This window comes from Gadus morhua, chromosome 4, assembly GCF_902167405.1.
Source record: "Gadus morhua chromosome 4, gadMor3.0, whole genome shotgun sequence".
NCBI classification, from domain to species: domain Eukaryota; kingdom Metazoa; phylum Chordata; class Actinopteri; order Gadiformes; family Gadidae; genus Gadus; species Gadus morhua.
In genome coordinates, this window is record NC_044051.1 from 18,894,695 (window position 1) to 18,921,503 (window position 26,809).

Genomic DNA, 26,809 nt, shown 5'->3' on the forward strand with positions numbered 1-26,809 from the left:
ATAAAAAAAATCTGTTGCAGCATTTATTTCCGTAGCATAATATCTGTAACCTTCAGTTGCAGCAATTGTCAATGTTATACATTCGAAATGTTTCATTGGTTAAAGCAATTGTCAATATTACAACATTTTGGGTTTCCTTCACTTTTGGGACACCAAACCATTCAGTATCTTACATCACCAAAGCAATAAAGTCAGTATGATATATATTAGTGCTGTCAAGGGATTAAAATATTCAATCGCGATTAATCACATTAATGTCATAGTTATCTTGCGATTAATTGCGATGAATAGCTTTTTTTTTTCTATTCTAAATATTCTTTGATTTCGTGTTACTAGCCTTTAGGTGAGATCAGAGAGTGTTGAGAAGGACAGTGGGAAGAGAGACCCGCAGTGAATTCAACCCGGTCCACTTGACATCGGGTAGGTGCATGACAATGGTAGGCCTACCATAAAACTTCAATAGCCCAGGCTTTTATTTGTTTCAATCACAGAACTTTCAAACAAAACTCTTGCTCAGCAAAGATGGGAAATACTATAACTTTTATTATTTAAACCAGTATGAATATTCCTACCGTACTACGTAGGCCTACACACATTACCAGGCTATCGAATAACGCCTATACACACACACACACACACACACACGCAAACGCACACGCACACGCACACACACACACACACACACACACACACACACACATACACACATACACACACACACACACAAACACACACGGTGGCGGAGTGGTATTCGGGAGAGTCGGGAGAATTCCCGGTGGGCCGTTAATGTTTCGAGGCTGTCAGGCTGATGCGGGATAACAATATTGTGTTTATAAAAGTTCCTTGCAGCGCCGTCCGGCAGCCTGAGCTGTGTGCCCGCAACCTCTCACTCACTCAGAAGCAACACTCACAAACTTTCAACATTGCAACCAAGTCGCTTTTGTCTAGAGGGGAGTAACTGAGCGGCCCCTCCCGAAGTGGTACAGCCCAGGTGGGCCTTGAACTGGGATTGGTCAGAAAGACATAACAGCTAATGAAACCATTGAACTCTGCAGGCTCAAAAGAGAGTGACACACAAACACACACACACTTTAAAGGAGTTTTTCACCCGCTCCGTATCCTTGCTTGCCCCAACAATTTTGTGCGGCGTGCTTGTTGTTTTGTTTCCAGATCCGGTATGGTGTTGTAGTTTTTCTAATGTGACTAGTTGTTACGGCAGCAGGTGAAAAAACAACAACATTTGCCATGCCAAAATAGCGTTAAAATTGGTTTGCGTTAAAGCCGTTAATAACGCGTTAATCTGACAGCACTAATATGTATTATACATCTCAAGTTCCACCTTGTGCGTCAGTGCCACACCATCGCAAGCAATCGACCCCCCGTCCGGACGGAGGTAAAATAAAAACGTTTTGAGCTGGGGCCACTGGGGGGTACAAGCTCAGTTTTATGGAGGCACTGGCCCCTGCCGCCCCCCTCCCCTAGAACCGCCCCTGGGTTCAGGCAAGATATCAATAGCCTTTTGAATTAATTGTTAGCGCAAATCTGCATTCAATGCAACACATATTACACATACTATCAGAATCAAAAAGGAGTTTATTGCAAGGTAGGTTTTCACATACAAGGAATTTGTTTTGGTAACTAAGCTGCGTGCCATACAATGAATAATAAACATTCAACAATAAATAAATATAGACCCTTCCTGTGTATCATACCAATACTTTATGAAGGCGTACATATCCTCATACTATCATTCTTATTTTTACATATTTATGAAGACGCACATATACACAGTTCACAGCAACATATGCAAAGACAAACACCATACAACCAATACACGACAAACCTAAACACTGACTAAAGTGTACCAAAAAAAACGACCACTGTTTGATGCACTTGTCAAACGTGAGAAGGTGCAATAGATGCGGATATTTGGGGCATACATTGGGGCAATGTTTGGATGCATTAATTTAGTTATTTGTTTATTTATTTCATTATTTATTAATTTACTCTTGTATTTGAATGAATCAATTAATTAATTTTTTCACGTCTGTTTAAAGATGTTAGTGTTCTCTCATAGAGGTGTTCTCTGCGCTTATGGTTGGTCCTCAATATAAGAGACATGTAAGTAAAACGGCGGGCGCTAGGACCTCTGCGGATGCACGTTGAGCAGCTAGTGCTCTCATGCCTCATGCTAGCAACGGTCCTATCGCGAGATGAACGTGATGTTCAGCCGCTATCCCTGGAAGCTACTATAGCCCGTCTATAGCCAGCTACCTAACAGCCAATAGCTGGCTTGTTGCGAAAACGGATGTTCCGAGGTTGACAGGTCGATGTCTGAGGAAGCCCATTACTGAGTGGCGTGTTAGCTAGGTAAAAGAAATCCTATTCACTGGCTCGTCCTTAGACAACGTGTCGGGGTTATTGGGGCCTACTGTCGCTCTCCGGAACACACCTTTATGGACTCGCGTTTTTAAACCGAAGGGTTATGTGTTGTTGACATAAGCATTCTCTGCCCTTTTCCACTGCAGCAAATCAAGATGGAGTGTGAGTGGAAGCCAGACGAGCAGGGGCTCCAGCAGATCATACAGCTCCTGAAGGAGTCCCAGTCGCCGGACACGTCAACCCAGAGATCCGTCCAGCAAGTATCCTTCCATGCCTCCGACGATCACCTGTTTATACAGGACCTGGTTCGATCCCCTCTATAGACAGGATTGGATTCGATCCCCTCTTTAGACGGGACCGGTTTCGATCCCCTCTTCAGACAGGACTGGGTTCGATCCCCTCTTTAGACAGGACTGGGTTCGATTCCTCTTTAGACAGGAATGGGTTCGATCCCCTCTGTAGTCAGGGCCCTCTTGACGGGACTGGGTTCACTTGATGGCCAGCTATTCTGACGTGTGCTAGTGTGCATGTTGTTCCGTTGATAGAAGCACCCGACGATTTAACACCAGACTGGTTAGTGTGTTGTTCCCAAGCTCTCTGGCAGCCAACATGTCTTTTTAAACAGCACGTTGTGTCGGGTGTGTGTGTTGTAAACAACAGGGTTTGACTACCACGGTGGCTCCTACCAACAATCAGGTGTCATTTGGGAATTCGTCACCTTGCAATCGCCCTCTCTCAGCTCGTGATTATGGGATAGATGATCGCCCCTCAATTATCTGAATAAAAAAAATCAATCCAAAGGATTCGTGGAGGAAAATGGAATTAGTTTAATTAACGTTACGTTGGGGTTGCTAAGCTTTATACGGGGATCTTTTAATCTCAATACCGTAATAACTGCAACATTACGCCACTTTAACCTTCTACTGTACAGTGCGCAGATGTGTTGTTGGGTTTATATTCCTATCCAGTGCGTCCTATTGTTGGCTCATGATGAGGCAGGCTGTTGCATATTTCCTATGTCTTGCTATGGTGTTACTGGTGTGTTTCACTTGATCGGGAATGGGACATGTTTTCGCATTGAATGTAAACATAATATACCTAATGTTACCGATATTAGGTCACTAGAGTCGACTGCGTTCCCAGCTGCAAAAGAACATGATAGAGACAACCTCTTTGGACCATCTGTTATTAGCAGTGCTTCTCAAGATTTGCTGTTGTCCTTGCCATTCCGATTTTTTTATATTTAATTTAAATCACAAAATTGCAAACATATTAATGAACATTATGATACACTTGGAAAGCTATTCTATTCAAGCAACAAATCACTTTTCAATAAACACAGGGTAAACATAATGTACCAAGTAAGCCATGAAAGGAGGAAAACATCTGTCATCACTATTGATATGCTAAATTAGGAATGTATGTCTTCTCCTTTTCACTATTGTTGTATTATTTTTTTAATTAATAGGATCCATTGCACCTGATTTTCCCTTTTTTAATTTCCCCTTTTAATTCGATTGAGTTTATAATATCAATATTCTTAACAAGCCTTTCTTATAGTTATCATTTTAATTCTGACAGGCAGTGTTTTCAGGGCCTACTGTTAACCGTTGTTTGGCTTCACCTTATTATTCTATCACAATTTGCATCAATAGATTAATAGTCGAAGAGGTTGCGGATCCTAGGTCCATCTGGTGGTTCCCGGTACACTGTTGTAGTATAGTTCAGTGGAGGGAGGGTTGTAATTAGATTCCTGTTCTGGCTAGCTAGCTAGCTAGCTGCAGCAGCTGTACTTGGCCAGAATACAAATCTCATTACAAGCTAACTAGCCAGCTAGCTTTAACATTTACAATCCTTTTTGTAGGAGTTGTATGCATCGTAGAAGATCCACTGCATGACAGATCTCTACCTATGGCCCTTGGGTATGGACCCATGATCAGTTCCTATTTTTTTATATTTTTATGAATTGTCCCCTTTAGCATCAGCCAAGAAAAAATAAATACATCAATGGCTTTTAGGCCTGCAGCATATTTTTATTTGAAATCAAATGACTCTTCTCTGAATTGCTGATCATCTCTAACCATTGAATATTATAGCAGAGATTAAAAAGAAATCACGTTCATACGCAGTGAATGATTAATTCACTGATTTGCATTAAGACGGAAAGCTGTTTTGTGGCTGAAATGTTGACAAATCTTCCTTAATACCTGTTCCCAGAGACTAGAACAGCTCAACCAGTATCCTGACTTTAACAACTACTTGATATTCGTTCTCACAAAGCTAAAATCAGAAGGTAAGATTTTATTTTTTCAAGACATTGTAATGACCCTGGTTGGTAAATAGGTGGAAAGGACCTGAACACAGAGATAAATAACATTACAGAATAGAAAACTGGCTCTGAAATATCAAACAATGTGTTCAATGGGAAATATCTCAGTTATGTTCCTCAAAGCATACAGTATTTATTTATACATTTTAATAGTTTACGATTATAAAAATAAGAATACTAATATTGCCATCTCCTTAATGTAGCGGTACATTTATTGATATAATCGGCTTCTTCTTGAGTGACCGGTCTGTCTGGATATGGCGTGGATACTCAGATGATAGGGCTCTCAGAATATGGGTCACTCTAAATTTAAACTTAACGCCTAGCAACGCTCAACTCTTGACCAGGCTGTCTGTTCTGTAGACGGCCTGATTGTTAAGACATTCAGGGTGACGGGGTTATATGACAATTATCAAATCGGATATCAACTGGTTAACTAACCAAACTGAATTGGTTAGTTAACTGAACCAAAAAAAGGTTATATTTCGATTATGTATTTTTTCAAAACATGAATCATCAATCGATAAACATGACATGTTTTTAACACTTGACAGGTTTAAACAAGGATAGTTTTTCAAATATTTATTCAGAAACACACACAGATTGTAGCATACTAATGGCTGTGTGTCGTTCTTTATTTTCTCTTTTTGCCTTATGCGTGCTAAAGCGCCAGGATTATTCCAGGACAACGATGATTGATCGTGTCCTTGTGTATCATATTATATATATATATATATATATATATATATATATATATATATATATATATATATATATATATATATATATATATATATATATATATATATATATATATATATATATATATATATATATATATATATATCTCAAAGTCTCTAACTGGATTATTTTCCCTCTAAGATGAGCCCACTCGCTCCCTGAGTGGACTGATTTTGAAGAACAATGTCAAGGCTCACTACCAGTCGTTTCCTAACGGCGTCTCAGACTTCATCAAGAATGAATGTCTTCAAAACATTGGCGATTCCTCCCCTCTTATCCGGGCCACTGTGGGTGAGTAGCCCCATGGTTTTTATTTAAACTTAAACTGTTTGCATGTTTAGCCTTTTGCTTAGAGTTTACCTGCTGATCTCTTCTGAACAGTGTCTCTTTCTTACAGAATAATTATATTTGAACTTTATACCTGTTCTCTACAGACTCTTAACACAGAGATCCGATCAAGTTTCAAAGGTCAAATGTTAAACTTAGTCAAATTAGTAAGGTTGTAAAAACAAAATCGGTAATGCAACAGTAATAGATGAAGAATGCTGTTGCACAGCTTGTAATATTAGCACATTGGAGATTGCAAATATGTTCGTGACAGTGTGTGCCTTTCCCCATCTGAAACAGCTGAACACAAGCCAGCAATGATCTGTCTATGAAACATTAATTATGTTTCAAAACGAAACTACCTTTGTTAAGGACCCAGTAACATGTTATTGGAAGAATCTTGCAAAGCAAAGAAGTATTATATTCCACAAATATTTCTTCATAATGCTGCTAACTGTCTGCGATTTCCATGACCTGGGTGGTAAGACAACTTGGTATTTTATTTAAGAAATTATTTATTTTATTAAAGTTAGTAACACTGTGTTACGATGCGGATGCCGGCTCGATTAGTTTATAATCACAAACTGTTTCTCATTTTGTAATCCAACACCGAAATACAAGAACAAATGGTAGTTTCGTTGGTATATAAAAAACCCTGACCTGACTATTGTTTCAACATTTGAAGCACACCATGTTATGTTAGATCTTCATTAATGAAAGCTATGCTTGCAGGATGAGACATATGCGGTAAACTGTGTTGTGTTTATTTATGCAATGAGCCTTAGTACACTTTTCGTTTGGGGGCTAGAGTTGAATAATAACGTTAGCAAGAAGACAGTCACTTCATCTAATCGGTCAATCATCAAATGTTGTGTCCATATGATTGTGTTGGAGGTGACCTCCCCATAACCCTTCCTCCCTGCCAGGTATCCTCATCACAACCATCGCCTCTAAAGGAGAGCTACAGAACTGGCCCCAGCTCCTGCCTAAACTGTGCCTCCTGCTGGACTCTGAGGATTACAACACGTGTGAGGTTAGTGTAATTACATGATTAGGATCTTTAGACTTGACCTAGTTTCCATGTTATTTAACTCCAGTCAGATGTAGTGGGCCTCAATACTGCAATTGTTTAAGTGTAGATTATCAAAACAGATGGTGACAAATTGTGGTATGAGGGCCGCGATTATGTCCCTTTTTTGTCCATGTCGCAGAGCACAGTTCATGCACGGCGACTTTAAACTTTGAAGACTTTAAAGAGGGCCGATCTGTTCTTCCTCTTCTTCTGGCAGGGTGCGTTCGGAGCGCTGCAGAAGATCTGTGAGGACTCTGCAGAGATCTTGGACAGCGACGTTCTCGACCGCCCGCTCAACGTCATGATTCCCAAGTTCCTGCAGTTCTTCAAGCACGTCAGCCCTAAGATAAGGTGGGCTTCATTTTTTACTGACTTTCCAATTAGTGATGTTGATATGAGATTATATCTCAACACTGGCCTGGGAACGCCTCGGGATCCCCCCGTCAGAGTTGGTTAATGTGGCCCGGGAAAGGGAAGTCTGGGGCCCCCTGCTTGAGCTGCTCCCCCTGCGACCCGACCCCGGATAAGCGGACGAGAATGAGAGAAAATGAAAATGAGATGAGATGTTGATATGGTTGTTTTTAAAGTAACTCACCAGCATCTGAAACGTGAAATCAGTTCCTGAAATACGACAATACAGTAAATTTCAAGATAAAGCTGCAGTACATCAAATTACAACTAGCTCGTAGCTTAAAATAGACCTGGAAATTCAATGCTGATCCATAATTATTTCATTAATGTTATCAATTAAATCACATCCTATAACTGATGTAATCTACACTCGCCTGACCCGTGCTTCTCTCTTTGTTTACATGCCATGCTTCACCCCCATGTTCGCACAGTAGCTCGGAAACAAGCTACTCTTGAGAGGACCGTATCTTATCTTATCCTAGGAATGCTATCTTACTTGTAAGATACCTTACCTTGCTCTGAACTATAATTCCCCAGACCTTGACATGAACAGTGTTCGGACACACCTACCGCTACACCTTGAAGTTTAACAGCTAAAGTGACGAAGACGCATGCTGGTTATGGTTTTTGTGAAGTATCGTCTGTGTGTTGCAGGTCTCACGCCATTGCCTGTGTCAATCAGTTCATCATCAGCCGAACCCAGGCTCTGATGTTACACATCGACCCCTTCGTGGAGGCAAGTATCAACTGTTGCAAAATGCATTGGGAATTCCACCAAAAAGTTAAAGGGCCTATATTACACCGCCATGTGAATAAGTAATAGCAATCACCATTTCATCATCTATGCTTTTTTTTTTAAGTCAACACTGGCCATGTCAGTCACTCCATCTGTACGTTAGACGGATCAACTCCCAGTCTACCAAAAACGAGCTCCACCGGTTATATACTCCCACGTTGTGATGTCACGATGTGATGGACATTGAAATGGCTCAGTTATGGTTTGTTCCTGATCCCTCGGACGGCAGCCTTCCGAGTTGCAAGTGGGGAAATCTCACAGCTTTCTTGCGCAATTCACGGAGGCACGCCCCCTTTTGTTCGATCCCCCTCGGAATTCTGAGAGAATTCCGAGTTCATTGATGACTCTCTCAACAAAAATGGCTGCCTCCGTACAGAGATTTATTTTCTTTGTATTTGTACCACGTTGTTCATATTAATGTTGATTTGAAATGGTCTTACACACTTGATTACATTGCTACTTTATTCCGGTCACCAATTTATGCATTGCACAGACTTGCTGTGCGTGCAATTCAATGTAAAGTTGTGTTGTTTTTATTCGAGCTGTTTTTGCTAAAGAGGCTAATGTAGCTAACACTAAACAACGACTAGCCGATGACATGACACAATCACAAAGACGTACGGGAACGCTTGAAGTGACAAAAGACAGGAAATTACGTCACAAGTGCAACTCCTAAGGCTGGTGTCTGAGGCATCTGGAACACACCATTAGCCCCAAGCACACAGCAGGGAGTGTGAATCTAAGTCCACCATAAAAAACTCATGGAATCTTATATTTCTGATGGAGTGGCGCACATGGAGGGTGAATGGGGCGGCGACTCTATTTATATCATTTGCGCCGTCGAGTACTCAAGTCTTTTTTTATTTGCCAGGGACATTCCCAAGCCTTTATTTAACAATGTACACATATGTTATATCAGCTCGTCCTGACACGGCCGTGTGCTTCGGGCTTAATGGCTCATGAACCTGACACCCGGTGTCATGGTAACCAGGACACCCTTTAAATATATGCCCTGCGTGGGACACTTCTATCATCGGCATGACGGACTATCCTGTGAGGGCAAACACTAACCCTCTCCTTATAGTGCCACGCTTTGCCAATAGAGCAACATTTGGCCTTTTTTCCTGAATCCATCCAATTCATTTAGAGGATTTTATCTCCCTGCTGCATTTTAAACTCACCAGGCGTGAAAACCGGCCAGCTCTCGTGCCGTCTCTTGCCGTGTCCACAAACAACATTTATGTGCCTCTATTTTAATAGCGGCCCTGCTCTCTCGGACGACCCTGACACGGCCCTGAGCCCCAGATGGGCCATGGATAAACCTACTTCTCTAAGCAGGAAATCAATCAGTTTCATGGCGTGTTAGATTGTCATAGAAGGGGGGGGGGGGGTGGTGAGGTAATCAATCTTTTGTGTTGGGGTTGGAGTGACATTATTTACTGCAGGTGACTATTCCAATTCTGTATCTTCCGATTTTCGGTGAATTTACAGATGAATCGATGCTGATAAACACCATTGTTTATCATCATTGATAAAGTGCTTCATGTGACCGGAAGGAAAATGTATCAATTGTGGCGACTTGAAATTCTGAAAAATAATGTCACATCTTTCGGCGTATAAGTTACTTTGACTTACGCGCGTGTGTGTGCGTGTGTGCGTGTGTGTGTGTGTGTGTGTGTCCGTGTGTGTGTCCGTGTGTGTGTCCGTGTGTGTGTGTGTGTGTCCGTGTGTGTGTCCGTGTGTGTGTCCGTGTGTGACCGTGTGCGACCGTGTGACCGCTCTGGGCTGTCCTCCAGAACCTGTTTGCCCTGGCAACAGATGAGGAGCCTGAGGTGAGGAAGAACGTGTGCCGGGCGCTGGTGATGCTGCTGGAGGTCCGAATGGACCGACTGCTGCCTCACATGCACAGCATCATACAGGTGAGCTGAGAGTACTGCACTGCATCATAATTGTGAATGGAGAGCACACGGTGGTCAGCTGAGCGTAAATGGGGAATTTTGGCTTGGCGATATCGACACATTTATTCATCACAATAATTATGGGTAATTTGAAGTGCAAATCTTTTAATCATCAGTGATGTTGCTAGGTACGCGTCCTGCGTCCCTGACGCATTAAAATCTGAAAGGACGCACTAAACTCACTATCCATGCGTCCCGGGGACGCATCTCATTTTCCCCATGAAAAACGATACATTGTGAACATTAAACAACTCGTGTTTAATCACAGTAACTGGCCAAAGAAACCTTCTTGTGAGCAGATCGGACAAGCGCTGTTTCAACCCTCTGCGCATCTACTTGGCGCAGACGTGATCCCCTGTACAAAGTATCGCGACATGCTAATTTAGCCGCTACCAAAACAACTAGCTCGTCACCGCTGATTTCATTTCAACAATTAAAAATACGAACTTCATAGTAAATAAACCCACGTTTCCGCTGCTCGATGCTGTGCTCATTCGTGTCGAATGAGCAAATCAAACAGGATTTTTTTGCAATCCTTCTGATTGAATATATGTACATTTATGACAAAATCGTGAGGACTAGGCTTGTGACACACACACACACACGAATGTGGCGCTCGCGCGGTAATAGCTCATTGGCGCCACCTAGTGACCATTATGTGCAAATGCACAGCCTCTCATTAAAATGACTAAGGGGGTCATTTGACCCCTCTTGCGGCGCTAGGAGTAAGTAAAAATGGCCCGGCGTTTCTAGTGTTAAACATGAACGGTTGAGTACTCCAGCTTTAACCATATCATACCACCATCAAGGAGTTTAACACTATTAATTTAATTTAAGAAATAGAATAATAATAAAAAAGAAACACATTTTTTAAACTGGGGAGTCGACTCGGGACCCATTGAATTTCTCAGGGACCCACCCAACTCGCCACCTGTGGGTCCCGGGGACTCACTACATTGAAAACCTATCAACATCACTGAATCATAATTCAATTAGACCAGAACAATTGGGGATCACGATAAGTCTACATTAATTTTGTGACAATACATACCATTCAAAGAGGATAAACTATAATATTTAATTATTACCAAGCCCTAAATCTGGCCTGAATCCTGAGTCATGTTTCTCTCATCCATCTGGTCCAGATTCAGAATGAGTACTTTAATAATCCCCTGGGAAATTCTGTCCACTGGGCAGTGGAGAGTGTGAGTGTGAATAATATCATCATAGTCTCCCCAGTAATCATGTTTTCACAGCCAATGCGAAGGATCTTCCTCATCTCCAAGACACACTTTTCTGATCTTGATCTGCGGGTTTCCCAATCGGCCGATCAAGAAGGAAGTGGCACCCAGGAAGTGTCAGTTCTTTGGTGTGCCTTTAATTTCTGTCACATGCCTATCATCCAAGCAAATACCACATCCCTTCACCCTGCCTTACGTGGGACTGCGTGGTGCTACAGGCCCAGAGCTGAACCCAGTGTTCGCGCTCCCTGCAGTACAGTACATAACCGAACTGCGCGGTGCTTCAGGCTCAGCTGACCCCTGTGTTTCTGTCCCTGCAGTACAGTACAGTACATTACCGTACTGCGTGGTGCTTCAGGCTCAGTCGACCCCTGTGTTTCTGTCCCTGCAGTACAGTACAGTACAGTACCGTACTGCATGGGGCTTCAGGCTCAGCTGACCCCTGTGTTTCTGTCCCTGCAGTACATGCTCCAGCGGACCCAGGACCAGGACGAGAACGTGGCGCTGGAGGCCTGCGAGTTCTGGCTCACTCTGGCCGAGCAGCCCGTGTGTAAGGAGGTCCTGGCCGGACATCTCCATCTGTAAGACATGCATGCGCACACGCACACACACATGCACACACTTGCAGACACATGCATACACACGCACATGCAAACAAACGCAGACACACACACATGCACTGACACACATGCACACACACGCAGACACACCCACCCACACGCAAGCCGCAGGCACGCACACGCGTGGAACCAACATGAAAACCTTTTGAGGAGGTGAACTTGACCAGGGTAGTAACTCACCTGAGACCTTGAGGGGGTTGTCCCTCAGAATTGGTACTCCTGACCTTTGACCTACCACCTCACTTCCCCCCCCCCCTTTCTGTATTTTACAGTTTTCTCCGCCCTCTGACACATTAATCTGTATCCTTCCACGCTAGAAAAAACATAGATTTATTTGGCCTTTCCTTGGCCTCTGATTGGCTGAGACCCCTGTGCTGTCTGTTTCTGATTAAGGCTCACCCCTGTGCTCGTCAACGGGATGAAGTACTCCGAGATTGACATCATTCTGCTCAAGGTGAGTCCATACGGTCTGAATCCCCTAATGGCCATCTTGGGTCTAAACACTAGCTGGGTCCATTGGCTCTGATTCATCTACAACTATATCCTAACTGAATGCCGATTCTACATTTGGTTGCCACCCTTAGGTAGCATGTTGGACCAAGATGGCTGCTAGGTGAATAAAGCGTGTAGATTGATATGTTGGGATGTATTAATTGCTGATATATTATTATGCAGTTAAAATGTGTATGTTCCTTGCACAATGTATCTCCTAATAATGATAATAATTGAAAACTTCGCCCATTTGTTGCGTCAAACAGATAGCATGTTAGCTGACAGGAAGATTGTAGCATGGTACAACGTCTGTGTCATCAGAAGCTAAGTATAGAGTACGCCTACACCAGAGTGCTGGCTTCTCTCAGTGTTTTTTGCTAACCAACACCAAGGCCAACGCAGTTCTTCTTCCTGTTTTTAACTCTTGTCTCTGTAGCAAGACCGGTATATGGTTCCCTTGTTATGCAGAAGCACATTATAACCATCCACAGAGCTGTCCTGTTGCCTTGGTCATATATATATATATATATATATTAGTGCTGTCAAGCGATTAAACTATTTAATCGCGATTAATTACATTAATGTCGTAGTTAACTCATGATTAATCGCAAATCTTTTTTCTATGCTAAATATCCCTTGATTTCTTTGTCCCATTAATTGGTCTCATTTTAATGCTCTTATCAACATGGATAAGTGCATCGGCTTGCCTTGTGCAAATGTTTTTTTACTGATAACAACATTGGCATATAATGATCAAAACAGGACGATACAAAAAAAAAGCCTATAGTGCAATTAAACGATGAACATAAAATCATACTGCCTTGAACATAGCAGTCAGGCTACTGCTTCTTTGTTTCGAGCCAAAGCAAAAAAAATAAGCTTTTTTTCTTTTTTTTTTAATAATAAATTGCCTTAATCGTGCAATAAAAAAAATAACACCGTTAAAATTGGTTTGCGTTAACGCCGTTAATAACGCGTTTAACTGACGGCACTAATATATATATATATATATATGTATGTTACTTTTAGCATCTGAAATAGTCAGGTTTAGATTATTTATTAGCGCAATGACAGAATACAATAAAAGTACATGTAGTGCACGTGCAGGAGAGGGACAGACAGCCCCGTGTAACACAAGACCCCCCCTCTTGCAAAAACACAAGATCAGCTAAATAATAACTGGTGAATAACATCAGTAATTATGCTACTGATCAGAAATCCAAGTGATCTATGACCAAACGTTTGTTAGCCTACCAGTGCTACCAGTCTCTGAGTCTGCGTGGTTGGTGGGGGTATCTGACATGGGGTATTTGTTCCGGATGCTGTTCATATTTACCAGTAGACCGCCTGTAATCATCTGCTAAGAACAACTTGGGAGTAGTGTTGCTTAAGGCAGCCTTTAGGCGCAAATGTGTCCAACAAGACCAACAAGCTAGACCGAAAACTGACCCCGAATCTAACTAGACAATGGTGGTGTTCATTCATTGTCAGAGCCGATATAAGTATCTGTTGCGGGCCTGTAATAAGCTCATCCAACCATCATCTTCCTATGCACAGAATATAATGTTTGGATTGCTTACCTGTCCGTCTACATACCTCCTATGCTACCTGCACCCAATCTGCCCGTGCACCCATCGTGCATGACCCTTGTCTTCCACAAGGCCGACTTATAGCTAAAGCTTGCGGGCTAGTCTCGTGTTTAGTGGGAGTGGCTTTGGAGGGAGGCCAGAAGGGAGGGGTGGAATATTTTCACTTGGATACTTTCAAAAATCAAGCTTACTCTGGCACGTCTCCAAATTGCCTACCTTAGCTCTAATAAATGATAATAAGGTTATTTAATAACGATGATGCCTACCAATAACATCACTGTGGCACTATATGAGTATTCAGTGGTCTGCTGGGAGGATGACGAGCAGTGGTGTGTTCTCAGGGAGACACCGAGGAGGACGAGGCCGTCCCTGACAACGAGCAGGACATCCGCCCGCGCTTCCACCGCTCGCGCACCGTGGCGCAGCACCACGAGGGAGGCGGTATCCACGACGACGATGGCGACGACGACGACGACGACGACCTGGACGACGACGAGACCATCTCGGACTGGAACCTGCGTGAGTGAGCCGCTCTCTCCCGCCGTCTCACTTTTTGAGTGTCTCCCTCGGAGCTCCGCCCTCTCGGTCGGCGGTTCATTTTGCTCAAAGTACGTAAACTAGAACGTTTCTCAAGAATCAAAGGGCCGCATCCGTACAGGGACTGCTTGTCTCTGTTTTACTCTGGTTGTCGTTTGATTTTGGACTGTGCCCTTTGATTAAGGCCCATTGAAATCTAAAAGATGAATTGAGCGGTTGCATACTAATGACCATTTGTGAAAAGGGACTGCCGATTGTTGGTTTATGTCCTGCAGCATGTACATTGAGACTGAATGAATTCATTGTTCTCAGTCACACTTGTAAGTCACGTGTGTGTGTGTGTGTGTGTGTGTGTGTGTGTGTGTGTGTGTGTGTGTGTGTGTGTGTGTGTGTGTGTGTGTGTGTGTGTGTGTGTGTGTGTGTGTGTGCGCTACAGGAAAGTGCTCTGCGGCGGCGCTGGACGTCCTGGCCAACGTGTTCCGGGACGACCTCCTGGCTCACCTGCTGCCGCTCCTCAAGGAGCTCCTCTTCCACCCGGAGTGGGTCGTCAAAGAGTCCGGCATCCTGGTCCTGGGAGCCATCGCAGAGGGTACGTTGACGTCAACCTGTATTATCCCACGGGGGAAATGACGGCAATCTCGGGAATGGAATTTGGGAATTCTAGGAGTGACATTGGGTAATCCAAGTTCGAAATTTTAGGAAATCTCAGAAGGGACATTTGAGAATCACAGGTGGGAAATCGGGGAAGAGTTGAAGAAGATGCAAAACATGGACTGAAGCGACGTTGTTTTGAATGTTAGAGGAACTAACCCGATGATGATTTATTATGTCGGCCCATTCTGCACCTATTCCCTCCTAACCGTCCCCGGACGAGGTTTCCCACTTCTTGGTTCCCTCTCAAGGTCTCCTCCCCATTGGATTTGAGGCGTGATTCCTTCTGTTTGGGGTTGTCGTATAATGTGGGCCTGTGAAGTCCTTTGAGACTATACCTGTCAACTTCGATCAATTGGCTTGATAGCTGAATTAAATGTTTTCTTTTAAACCTGCACTATGAGTTGTTCCAGAAGCAGCGTCTAGTGGTTTGAGTTGTAGCTGCAGTTATTGTGGTTTTCAGAAAACATTGATAGGGCCTAAAAAAAAATTTTGTTTGGTTCCGGTTTCCGACCGACCCTGTCAATTTATGTGCGACCCAAATTATTTTATGAGTTTTATAAAAAATAAAAAATAATTATTATTTTTTTAATGTAATTACGTTTTGGTACAGCACCTCTATAATTACGTTTTGGTACAGCACCTCTTCATTCTGTACGAGGATGAGCGAATTTTCTCGTTTTTAAATGAAAACAACCTACCTATCATTCGCTGCCGCTGGAAAAAATAAAATAAAAAAATAAAATAAATTCCCTACCTACCCATGACCTCAACTGACAACCAACAGGAACCAAACTTTTTTTTTTTTTAGGCCTAGGGCAAAAGTGGCCCAGAAAGAGACTATTTACAGAGAAAAGCTCCTTTGACAGAATGACTAGTCGACGTGCTTGAGAAACTTTTCATTCCGGATATGGTTATTAAGAGCTACATTAGAAGAGTGTCATTTAGATGTTTAACGGTCTTGTTGTGTTGACCTCCAGGCTGCATGCAAGGCATGATCACCTACCTGCCGGAGCTCATCCCCCACCTGGTGCTGTGTCTGGCGGACAAGAATGCCCTGGTGCGCTCCATCACCTGCTGGACCCTCAGCCGCTATGCCCACTGGGTGGTGTCGCAGCCCCCCGACTCCTACCTCAAGCCCTTGATGACGGAGCTGCTCAAACGCATCCTGGACAGCAACAAGAGGGTCCAGGAGGCTGCCTGCAGGTCTGTGTGTAGGAGTACATGTGTGGGTGTGTGTATGTGTCTGTGTGTTTGTAGGTGTCTGAGTGTGGGAGTGTCTATGCCTGAGGACACTCTATTTATTTTTTATTGTGTACCTGGATTCAGTTTTTTTATGTGACACCACTTTGGTGAAAAACTTGTGTGTAAATAATTAAAAAATAAATAAATACATAGCGCCATCTTCAAAGGCTTCTTCTATCCATACCATAACTGTCGTTACATCCACTGTGAATTGTTTCTACTACTCATTTTGTAATTATATTTTTCATAGATCCATATTTGGATGTTTGAATATTAAAATCCCTTTTCAGTTCTTATTGCAGTCCTGTACTTCTGCTGGGATACCTATGGGATGAATAAAGTTCATCATAATTTATTTTTACAAACTGCATCAGATTAGAGTTTGAATAGAGTTCACAAGACCTTGACTCTATATCTCCTCCTCTCTCTTTAAACGCTCCCCTTGTCAGTGCGTTCGCCACGCTGGAGGAGGAGGCGTGCACAGAGCTGGTTCCCTACCTGGCCTACATCCTGGACACGCTGGTGTTCGCCTTCAGCAAGTACCAGCACAAGAACCTGCTCATCCTCTACGACGCCATCGGAACCCTGGCCGACTCGGTGGGACACCACCTCAACAAGCCGGTAGGCCGGGGGGCACGGGCGCTAGGGCAGTGGGCCGAGGGACCAGTCTACCTTCAAATACTGCTCAACGCTTCCTCACATTTATACATTAAACAAAAAGCTTATTTGCTGTTGATTCCTAATGAGCTTTAAGTTCCATCCTTATGTTTAAACTCTCAAGATGTCATAGATTCATCATCGGCATGTCGTAGGCCTTCCCAATAGATTCATGGTTGTTTAATAAGCATGTCTTCTGTATTCCTGTTGTTGTTGTTAGGAGTACATCCAGATGTTGATGCCTCCTCTGATCCAGAAATGGAACGAACTTAAGGACGAAGACAAAGACCTCTTCCCTTTACTAGAAGTACATTTCTTTAAGACTTTACATTTTATGTTTTATTTGGAGTTTGGCATCTTGTGTGGGGTCAGGGTTTGAACCGCAGACCTGGCGGCTGGGAGTCGAGCACCCGCTCACTGCCACATTGTGATCCCCCATCCTCTTCCTCAGTGTCTGTCGTCGGTGGCCACGGCCCTCCAGAGTGGCTTCCTGCCGTACTGCGAGCCTGTGTACCAGCGCTGTGTGAACCTGGTCCAGAAGACCCTTGCCCAGTCCATGGTGAGCAACCAGCACACAGGAGGACATTCTGGAGGCATTTCTGTACGGTTAATATATATACACACAATATTGTACTATCTGTGATCTCTTGTATTTCAATTTCAATAAATTGTATTTTGTATGTATTGAATGTTTTTTATTTGAATAATAATTTGATTGTGCCATAGTGTAAAATATTCTTTATTATTATTACTTATACCTACTAAAGTTCAAGGGTTTGTTTCCTAAATGTCTTTCCTTCCTTCTTCCACTCTGTTTTTCCCGCTCTTTTTCAGCTCCACCAATCACAGCCAGAGCAGTACGAGGCCCCGGACAAGGACTTCATGATCGTAGCTCTGGATCTGCTCAGCGGACTGGCTGAGGGGCTAGGGGGCAACATCGAGCAGCTGGTGGCTCGCAGCAACATCCTCACGCTCATGTACCAGTGCATGCAGGTGAACCAACAAAGACAGACCAACGTGTAGAACACAGAGTGAAGGCCTGTCCTCTTCCCATTGGACGTTGCTTGCGCTCAGGACTCCATTCATGTGTATGCCTCGGGCGGTGACGGTAAAGCGCTGCGCACCGCCGAACAAAGGTGTTGAACGCAGCTTTCGGTGGAGGTTTTAGTTTTCCCTCGGAGTGCAAACTTTTGCATTCGGACCAAACTCACTAGACGAGTTGCCACCGAAACACAATTCAAAATGATAATAGCTCAAGAAACCGACGCTATGCTAGTCGCCTAGCGACCAATGCTTGTGTTTGCCGATGTTCGCTGTGAGTTTGCCGTGCCGAGCCGCGACAAAGTGCTCACCACGTCCTTTGTGAACCGGTTATGGCCTGTTTGCACAAGGCGTGGTCAGCGTCCCGTTGCAGTATATTCCTTTGTAGAATCTCCTGGATTAGTTAATGAATGGATAATGCGCAATTGCTGTTCCAGGGCTAACCCACTCTTTCCTCCAGGATAAGATGCCTGAAGTCCGCCAGAGTTCGTTTGCTCTGCTGGGGGATCTGACCAAGGCCTGCTTCCACCATGTGAAGCCCTGCATCGGTACGTCAAATGGTTTCATTATGAAGGGTTCAGTAAAACTCAGGAACATTCTTGACCATGGGATTGTTATTACCAGTTACTGTTGGCTTTGCTTTAACTGGAAATATCAAATATATCGTCATGCTCAGAGCAAAAAAAATCTGCTTAATGGTATATAATAACAATAACATAAAGAAATCATCGGTACCCTGTGTGTTCCTCAATCTGTGTCTGCGTGTATCCCCTCTCTCCTTCCAGCTGATTTTATTCCCGTACTCGGTACTAATCTGAATCCTGAGTTGATATCTGTGTGCAACAACGCAACTTGGGCTATTGGTGAGATCGCGATACAAATGGGTACGTGCCACTCCTTCTAGACTAGTCACATTCCACCCATGGGTTGTACATGCATGTCCCGGACTATAGAACGACGCGGTGTGTTGTTTGGGTTCCACCACGCAGGGCCGGAGATGCAGCCGTACGTTGCCGAGGCACTGCGTCTGCTGGTGGAGATCATAAACAGGCCCAACACACCAAAGACGCTGCTGGAGAACACAGGTACCACATGGTGGCGCTGCTGAGGGAGGTGCACACACACACACACACACACACACACACACACACACACACACACACACACACACACACACACACACACACACACACACACACACACACACACACACACACACACACACACACACACACACACACACACACACACACACGGATCACGCACACACACGTAACCAGGGAGTGACACAAATGAAGGTTGGTGCACACACACGCATGCACACGCACCCAGTCAAACAAACACACACACACACACACACACACACAGTCAAGCACAGCCAGGGTTCTCAGAATGTTGTAGCTTGGTGTAATAATTAATGTTGTTCTCAGAAACATCTGCAACATATGCATACAGGTATGCATACCAAACGTATAACTATTTCAGAGACTGATTAGCAAGCTCACAGACATATTTATGTCTAGAAAAGACACAAACAAGCCATGTTAGTTGCCAGGCTTGAAATTACATAAAATGCTAAAGTTTGTACATTGAATGTAGGTATTGTATTGGAATTAAACAAAGCATTTGGCATATTGTGAGGAAAATAAGATTTTTGTAGCACATGGACAGATATAATACTTAAATTATCCCCCTATAGTCATAAAGCACCTTTAATCCAGGCTAAAAATGTTAACCTTTGCTCATATAGCTAATACTAAATTGTGGGTTTATTATTGAGTAGCTAAAATGAACCATAACCAATCAAAAGCCTATATAGTTAAAGGAGATGTCCCCCACTTAAATTGAGACACCATAGGGACTCTGTAGATGTGTACCTGTTTTTTCGTTGTCAGTTTATTTATTTGTTGCTTTTAGTTACTGTTCTTTAAATGTGGATGCATTTCTGCTAATAGATGTTGAATGTTGTTAAGGATAGCAAATGTTTGATGCAGGATACGTCCAAAAGAAAATAACAATGTCCGTTCAAACTGTCCAATCACATTCTTATTGTTTTGATTCTCTCCCACTTCCAACTTCAACCAAAATTGAAGGCCCTGACATGCAACAGCGCTTTGTGGATCAGAGGCCATACCTCTGTCGAGCAATCGACAGTATTGGGAACCGATTTGTACTATGTACCATTACACACAACAAACGTAGAGGGAAGGTGGAAGTGGCCGAAAACGTAATGATAAAGATACACTAACGAGATTAATCCCACTCCCACTGCATCACGTCATGTTGTCTGGTCGTATATATATCCTGCACTGAACTGTACCTCTAATGAGCCTACCATCTGCTTTCTGCATGCACCATTTAACTGTTCATAAATGCCTGTTTGTTAATGAGAATGTTGCATAGTTTTGTGTCTCTTAAACGTAGGTTCCTTCCTCCTCTCTGCCTCATACCAACCTGCAGGGCGGGACTAGTCGCCCTCCATCTTAGTGGCTGGGAGTAAATCTGTCCGTTAGAGAGAACAGACAATTTGGATCTTCTTTTTTTCTTTTACGATGAAAAACAATTATGTTAACGTGTGTGTGTCTGTGTGAGTTTAAGGGAGAAATCTCTGAAATAAATGGTCGACTGGACTGTAACTGGTCACTTCGATCCCCAAAGTTATTCCAACCTTGCCACACTATTAGGATTCCTCTTATGCGAGTGGCATGAGTTCATTTTCTTGATAGACTTCATGACCGTGTTGTCAACAACAAAAACGTTGATCTCCCTTAAACGTGTTTGTGTTTTATAGTCATATTTTGCATTCCTCCCCTCTTTTACCCCGGGGGGAGGTTGTAATAATCTGCATTAGTGAAACCGTCTGTTTATTCACATACAGATTCTGTTGATTTTCATGTTTCTGAGTTCTTTGTTTTTTCTTTATTTGTTTCTCCCCACCCCCCCACCCCCTCCTCATTGCTCATGTCTTGGTTGGCGTTTGGTGGTGTGTAACCGTGGTTGCGTTACCTTAGCAATAACAATTGGTCGTCTTGGTTACGTTTGTCCTCAAGAGGTGGCACCCATGCTACAGCAGTTTATAAGACCCTGGTGTGTATTATTCAATCTTTTATTTCATTCATTTCCTCTCCCCCTTTCTTCCTCTTCCTCTCCTGCTCCTCCTCTTCCTCTCCTGAGAATTGTTGCTCTTTCTCTCCCCCTGCTACTGTCGTCTTTCTCTCCCCTCCCTGTGACCTCAAGTCTTTTCTGTTTATTAAGTGTATGGATCAGTTTGTAATCATTGCCAACCATGTGACTAACCCTGTCCTCACTTATAAGGCCTTACTTGTGATGTTGTTGTTTTGCCTCAGTAGCACCTTCACGTATTACACATTAATTCATTTAATTTTCAGTTCTTGTCATCGTTATCTGTCGCTAATGATCCAAAGAGTGCAGGGGAGTGTCACATGTCTGCTGGTATATAAACAAAAGTACATGCAGATAAAAAGAGGGAGCATAATTTTGAAAATGGCCAAGTCCCTCTCTTATTTATTAGACCACCAGCTACATGTGGCTTTCTCAGAAGTCCCCTGACAGTTTAGATAAGTACATTTATGTTTCTGGGGTGCTCATAGATAAGGCTACACAATACTTTACTCATAACCAAAAACAACAGGGAGAGTAAGATGACAGAGACATAAGGAGGATTTTTATGTTAATATAAATATGCAGCTTCTGAAGGTGTGTTCGATGTGTATGCTTACATTTCTACCTTATTCATTATTTTAAGAGCAAAAGCATATTTTTATTATCTCCAAGCAGGTTTGATATTTTTGCTTGAAGTTCACTTTAACTTAAGATAAGGTTAAGAATAATGCTTAAGACTCTTAAACAAAGCAGTATTTTACAGGATTATGGATAGAAAGTATAAATTGGTGATATGTTATATTTAAAGATTTTATTTTTTTAAATGATTTAAAAATCTAACACGCTTTTGGTTAATTTTTGTCTCCTGAAAGTATTGCTCTGTTTATGTGTGTGGTGTTTTTAAAAGAGGTATTCCCTATCCCAGGTGCACGTCTCTACGGAACATAAGAGACAATGAGGAAAAAGACTCTGCGTTCCGGGGAATCTGCACCATGATAAGTGTAAACCCCGGAGGTGTAGTGCAGGTGAGTGGCTCACCAATGATGGAGGGCTAGTGCTCTAAAGTTCTAGTGTTCTAAGGTTTTAGAGCTCTAGAACGCTGGAGTTCTAGAACTCTTAAGTTCTTGAACTCTAATGTTCTAGAACTCATGAGAACATAGCAATGAGATGATCCCAAATCGTGTGCTACTTCAATTCCGCCTCCCCATCTCTTTCGATTCCCCCTTCCCCCACACCCTGTTTTTTTTTCCACCTCTAGGATTTTATATTCTTTTGTGATGCAGTTGCATCCTGGGTAAATCCGAAGGAGGATCTACGGGACATGTTTTGTAAGGTAAAAAAAAGACGTTATTTTTTTTGCAATCTTATACACATGATTTGAATTATTTTGGGTCATGATCAGACTTGAAGGAACAACATTTACATTTGCTAAGCAAATGTTTCACTGAACATCTTCAAACTCTGCTCCTCAACCCTCTAAATCTTTCCCATCTCTCAAAAGTTACCTGAGATTTTTCTACGCTGCTGGAAAGTTGGAATGTATATCACAGAGGGTGTTTTAAGCCACATTTCAAACAAACAAAAAATGCAACTGTTTTTAACATCAACCGTGAGGCTTATTTTGCAACTTAACGTTAATTTGAAGCCCTGTTAACCTCCTTTCTCCTGTGGTTTCAGATCCTGCACGGCTTCAGGAACCAGGTTGGAGAGGAGAACTGGCAGCGGTTCTCGGATCAGTTCCCTGCTCCTCTGAAGGAGCGCCTGTCCACCCTCTATGGCGTGTAGCGCTCACGAGCCAAGGGCCCAGTCAGTCGGGTCAGTGCGTCCTGTGACCTTGTTTTCATTCATCATTCCAGTTTCGGCTTCCTCATATCTTCGTCTCGTTCAGAGAACCTAAACCTAGCTAGAATTCGAGAAATGTTGTTTTGATTTATTCATTTCCTCAAATATTTCCTTTTTGATTTATTTATTGAATACTTTTATTTTTCTCCATTTTAAGTCTTTTTTTTGTGTTTTCCTTCTACAGGTCAATCACTATCTGGAGACGTTGTAGGGAGCCTCTTTCATCCAGGGAACACATTGCCCTTTGCATTACTGGGTAGGGTCTGCCTGCTGGGAGGGTTGGAGGGAGGGAGGGACAGGGTGGGGAGAGAGGGCCCCCTCATAGCCACATGGACAGGGAGGGAGGAATGGGGAGGTCCGCCGTATTCCATGCACCGCGAGCATACGCGGAATGGAGGAAAAATAAATGACTGCACAACTTAAATCACGGGAGGAAAACTTGCGTCTCATCTCAGCAGTCAACCAGGATAATAGGATAATAACTTTTTTTTCTTTTTCTTTTTTTACCTGCCTTCATTATTACTTTGGTATTAAATACAAGTGTTGTTTAGGGTTTAAAACGTATATAAAAAGACCAATCTAAGATAAGGTAATCGATGTTAGTGTTGGTGAGTCCTACTACTCGAGTAGAGGGTTCTTTACAACGGGGAAATAGCTCGTTTAAATTAGAGTCAATAATCCTGGACCTGCCGTGAATCAGAACATGTAGCTGATCCTTAAATTAACCCGTCTACCAACGGTGGTGTCCTAGTGAAACTCCACCACAAACCTTCTGAATATCTGAGGTCCCAACAGCCTGCCATCTTTAGTGGTTACTGAGTTTTTTCTAATAATCTCTAATGATTGAAGGAGTAATAACAGGTTCCCATTGGTCACCAGGGCAGAAGCTGTCGATGTTCTTTGTCTCTTGTGAGAATACGATTGTCTTTTCTCAGTTTGACAGCATGCTTGCATCATAACAGAATTTGCCCGGCAAAAGAGTGCTGTGTTTGTGTGTTGAATTTGATTGGTCATTGCCCCGTAATACGTTTTTTTTTTTTTTTTTTTTAAGCCGGGTACTCTAAGTTTTCTTTGTCTTCTAGCAGAGAGTGACTACTGTAGTCTACCATGAGCGGGTATACCAAACAACAAACGGGGATCTGATCTCGATGGCTTGACCTTCTAGCATTGGGCCAGGCCCACGGCTCAAGATGTTTTGGCTTCCCAGCTAACTCTTCTTTATTGGCGGTGGGATGTGGGCCTGTGTCGTGACATTTAAACGCCACGTAACGCAGCTCTGTGCATTCATCAGCTGTTGCTGACATCCGAGCCTTTGGGGGGTGAAGATGGATGATGTCCTGCTTCCGTGTTCACCTATTCATCTCCTTATCTCCATACAAACCACGAAAGCTAGTCGTGTCTTTCTTTGTGAGGTGTGTAATCAGTTGGCTGTTTCAAACCTAGGGAACTTCATATCGACGTCAATTAAATGTTTATCTTTAAGGGTACCGAGGGGTTCTTTAAAAACGGTTAATTCTGATTTATGTTTAGTTTTTCTGGTAGCTTTTCTTAAAGCATGGTCTTGAGGATGATTGTGAACTGTTTCGAGTGCTTGTGGTTGGGTGTTGTGGAGTAGCTGATCCCTAACATGTTGGTGGCCCCCTTCCCATAGGGGAATATAATCAAGACAGGGAGGTGGGGGGCTTTAATTCTATATAGGAAACGGTATAAAAGGTATATTATGGCCTTGCTCAGCATTGGTTTATTTCAACACTGGTATTTTTAAAAGTTTTTTTTAATGAGATTTAATCCTATTGAGAGCGCTGGTGTATTCTGCTTCTCTGCGTCCTTTTAAATACTGTGAAACTACATAATATTGTTGTTGCTTTTGTCTGTTTATTTTTGTTTCATGTCACAGCCTGAACGTATTCCATGATGTTTTGAAATGATTAGGGAGCACATTTTATGTTTTACAACCTTCTTTTTCCACACACACTCTCTCTGCAGGTCAGAGTAATAATTGCAGTATTTTTTACTTTGTGTTTTAAATGCCAAGCACTTCAATAGCAACTATAGCACTACTTAGCCTAAGTATAGTTTTGCGGCAGTGTACACACATAATACAATTGTTTTTTTTCTGCAAAACTTTTATTCCCATACTTGTTACTAATTGTTTAGCCATTCGTTTTCGATATAAATTATTTGGACAACTTGGTATACATACTTAACATATATTATATATATTGAACTGATGTTGTTATGCAATCGAAAATCCCAGATGTTAGATTTTAAAGGAATCGTCCATTCAGTATGTATCACATCATGGAATATAGTGGAGGCAGATGTAGGTAAACACTTATACCTTTTTTGTTGTTGCCACATTGTGTTGCATCTACCCGGAAGTAAATGTGTAGTCTGTGTCACATTCCAGCTGTCTTTGCATGTGAAAACAAACATATACACCTTGGCCTGGTATAAGCCCTGTGTTGGTCTCTGAGACACCGAAACAAACTGTCTCTAATGGGCTGCATTTGTGAATTGACTGCTGCTATGCATTGTAGTTTTGTAACACGACTTGAATTCTGTGTTTTCGTAAACCTCAGGTTGTCTGAGTCGATTGTTTGATTTGCGTTTAATGTTTTGGTTTCTCTCCCCCCCCCCCCCCCCCCCCCCTGCACTCCATGTCTGCCTTGTCCATCTTCTACAAAATGAGATTTACCAGCCTCTGGAATGGAGCGATAGGAAACAGTAGGTTGTTCAACAAATGAATGGTCATCAGTGGGGAGAACTGATGTAGAAAATTAAAAGGTAACTTGCACAAATGTATTTTCACACAGTGATTGTAATTCAGAGCGATGTGTACACACTGCCATGAGAGATCATAGCCATGGACGGTGTCAATAGAAATGTATTTGCAGGGGATAAAGAGTCCTTTAGTTAAAGTAACTAGAAGAAAAACGTCACGAAATAAGAGCTTGCCATGAAAGTAGTATAGTTTCCAAATTAGAATTTTTACTCAAGAGCTTTATTAAATGTATTTTGTAAAGCGACAACCAATAATATTGAATGTCTGTTCCTTATTCTCCTCACTTTTGATGGCCATTTAGCCTTGGAAATCCATTTAGCCTTCATCTTTTTGCTAATATTAGAGGCATTTCATTTCAATAAACTTGTTATGCATTTTTTTTGATAAGCTGCTGAATTATAAAGTAAAATTAGTACTACTGGGGCCACCAAATATTTTGGATCATGCAAAGAATCTATATTGTACTGTAGTAATTTTTGTAACAATATTTGTACAATGATCAAGTGGGTGTGACTGGTTACCATTGCTTGAATCTTTACATTGTTCAGAATAAATTGTTTACATTGTTTCTGTCCGTTTTTGTTTATATTCAATTTAACAGCTAATTAAAAATAATGTTTTGGGTATCCTCAGAACACAACAAACGTGTTTTCTAAAGATTTGATTAAAATAACTGCAAGGTGTTTAATGATTCAATGGAAACAATTACTTCAATAAGGAGAAAAGTTATATCAGTATTAATGACATCACAAAAAAATAACCACCGGTAGTTATTTTAGTTACCGGTAGCTGTGGACCTTTGTATCCACTGTATATGTCTGCAAGAATTGTCTGACAACAATATATCTAGCCTAGAATGTTACTATTGGATAGGTCAAAAAAATTGAAGATTGTATTAATTGAAAAAAGGTGAATAAGAAAATGAACGACACACACAAACACACACGGGGGGGGGGGGGGGGATTTGTCG

The 26,809-nt window shown here is 42.4% G+C and overlaps 1 protein-coding gene across 3 annotated transcripts; it reads left to right on the forward strand.

The window, feature by feature from the left end:
- Positions 1–2,203: 2,203 nt before the first annotated feature.
- On the forward strand, positions 2,204–26,407 carry tnpo1 (transportin 1). 3 transcript variants are annotated; one of them, XM_030355239.1, is made up of 25 exons: positions 2,205–2,370; positions 2,529–2,642; positions 4,600–4,675; positions 5,594–5,743; positions 6,706–6,812; positions 7,069–7,202; positions 7,917–7,998; positions 9,855–9,977; positions 11,720–11,838; positions 12,271–12,331; positions 14,300–14,477; positions 14,932–15,084; positions 16,127–16,352; positions 16,841–17,012; positions 17,269–17,355; positions 17,500–17,649; positions 17,883–18,041; positions 18,550–18,637; positions 18,875–18,973; positions 19,079–19,174; positions 21,101–21,176; positions 22,138–22,237; positions 22,471–22,545; positions 22,890–23,027; positions 23,239–26,407. In XM_030355239.1, exons 2-24 carry the CDS (start codon positions 2,538–2,540, stop codon positions 22,995–22,997), a joined length of 2,724 nt encoding a protein of 907 aa, XP_030211099.1. In that variant the 5' UTR covers positions 2,205–2,370; positions 2,529–2,537; the 3' UTR covers positions 22,998–23,027; positions 23,239–26,407. The 3 variants fall into 3 exon arrangements, 2 of the variants coding, with proteins under 2 accessions (XP_030211099.1, XP_030211100.1); XM_030355240.1 differs by having other exon boundaries at positions 17,500–17,607; XR_003976618.1 differs by lacking the exons at positions 21,101–21,176; positions 23,239–26,407 and having other exon boundaries at positions 2,204–2,370.
- Positions 26,408–26,809: the final 402 nt, after the last annotated feature.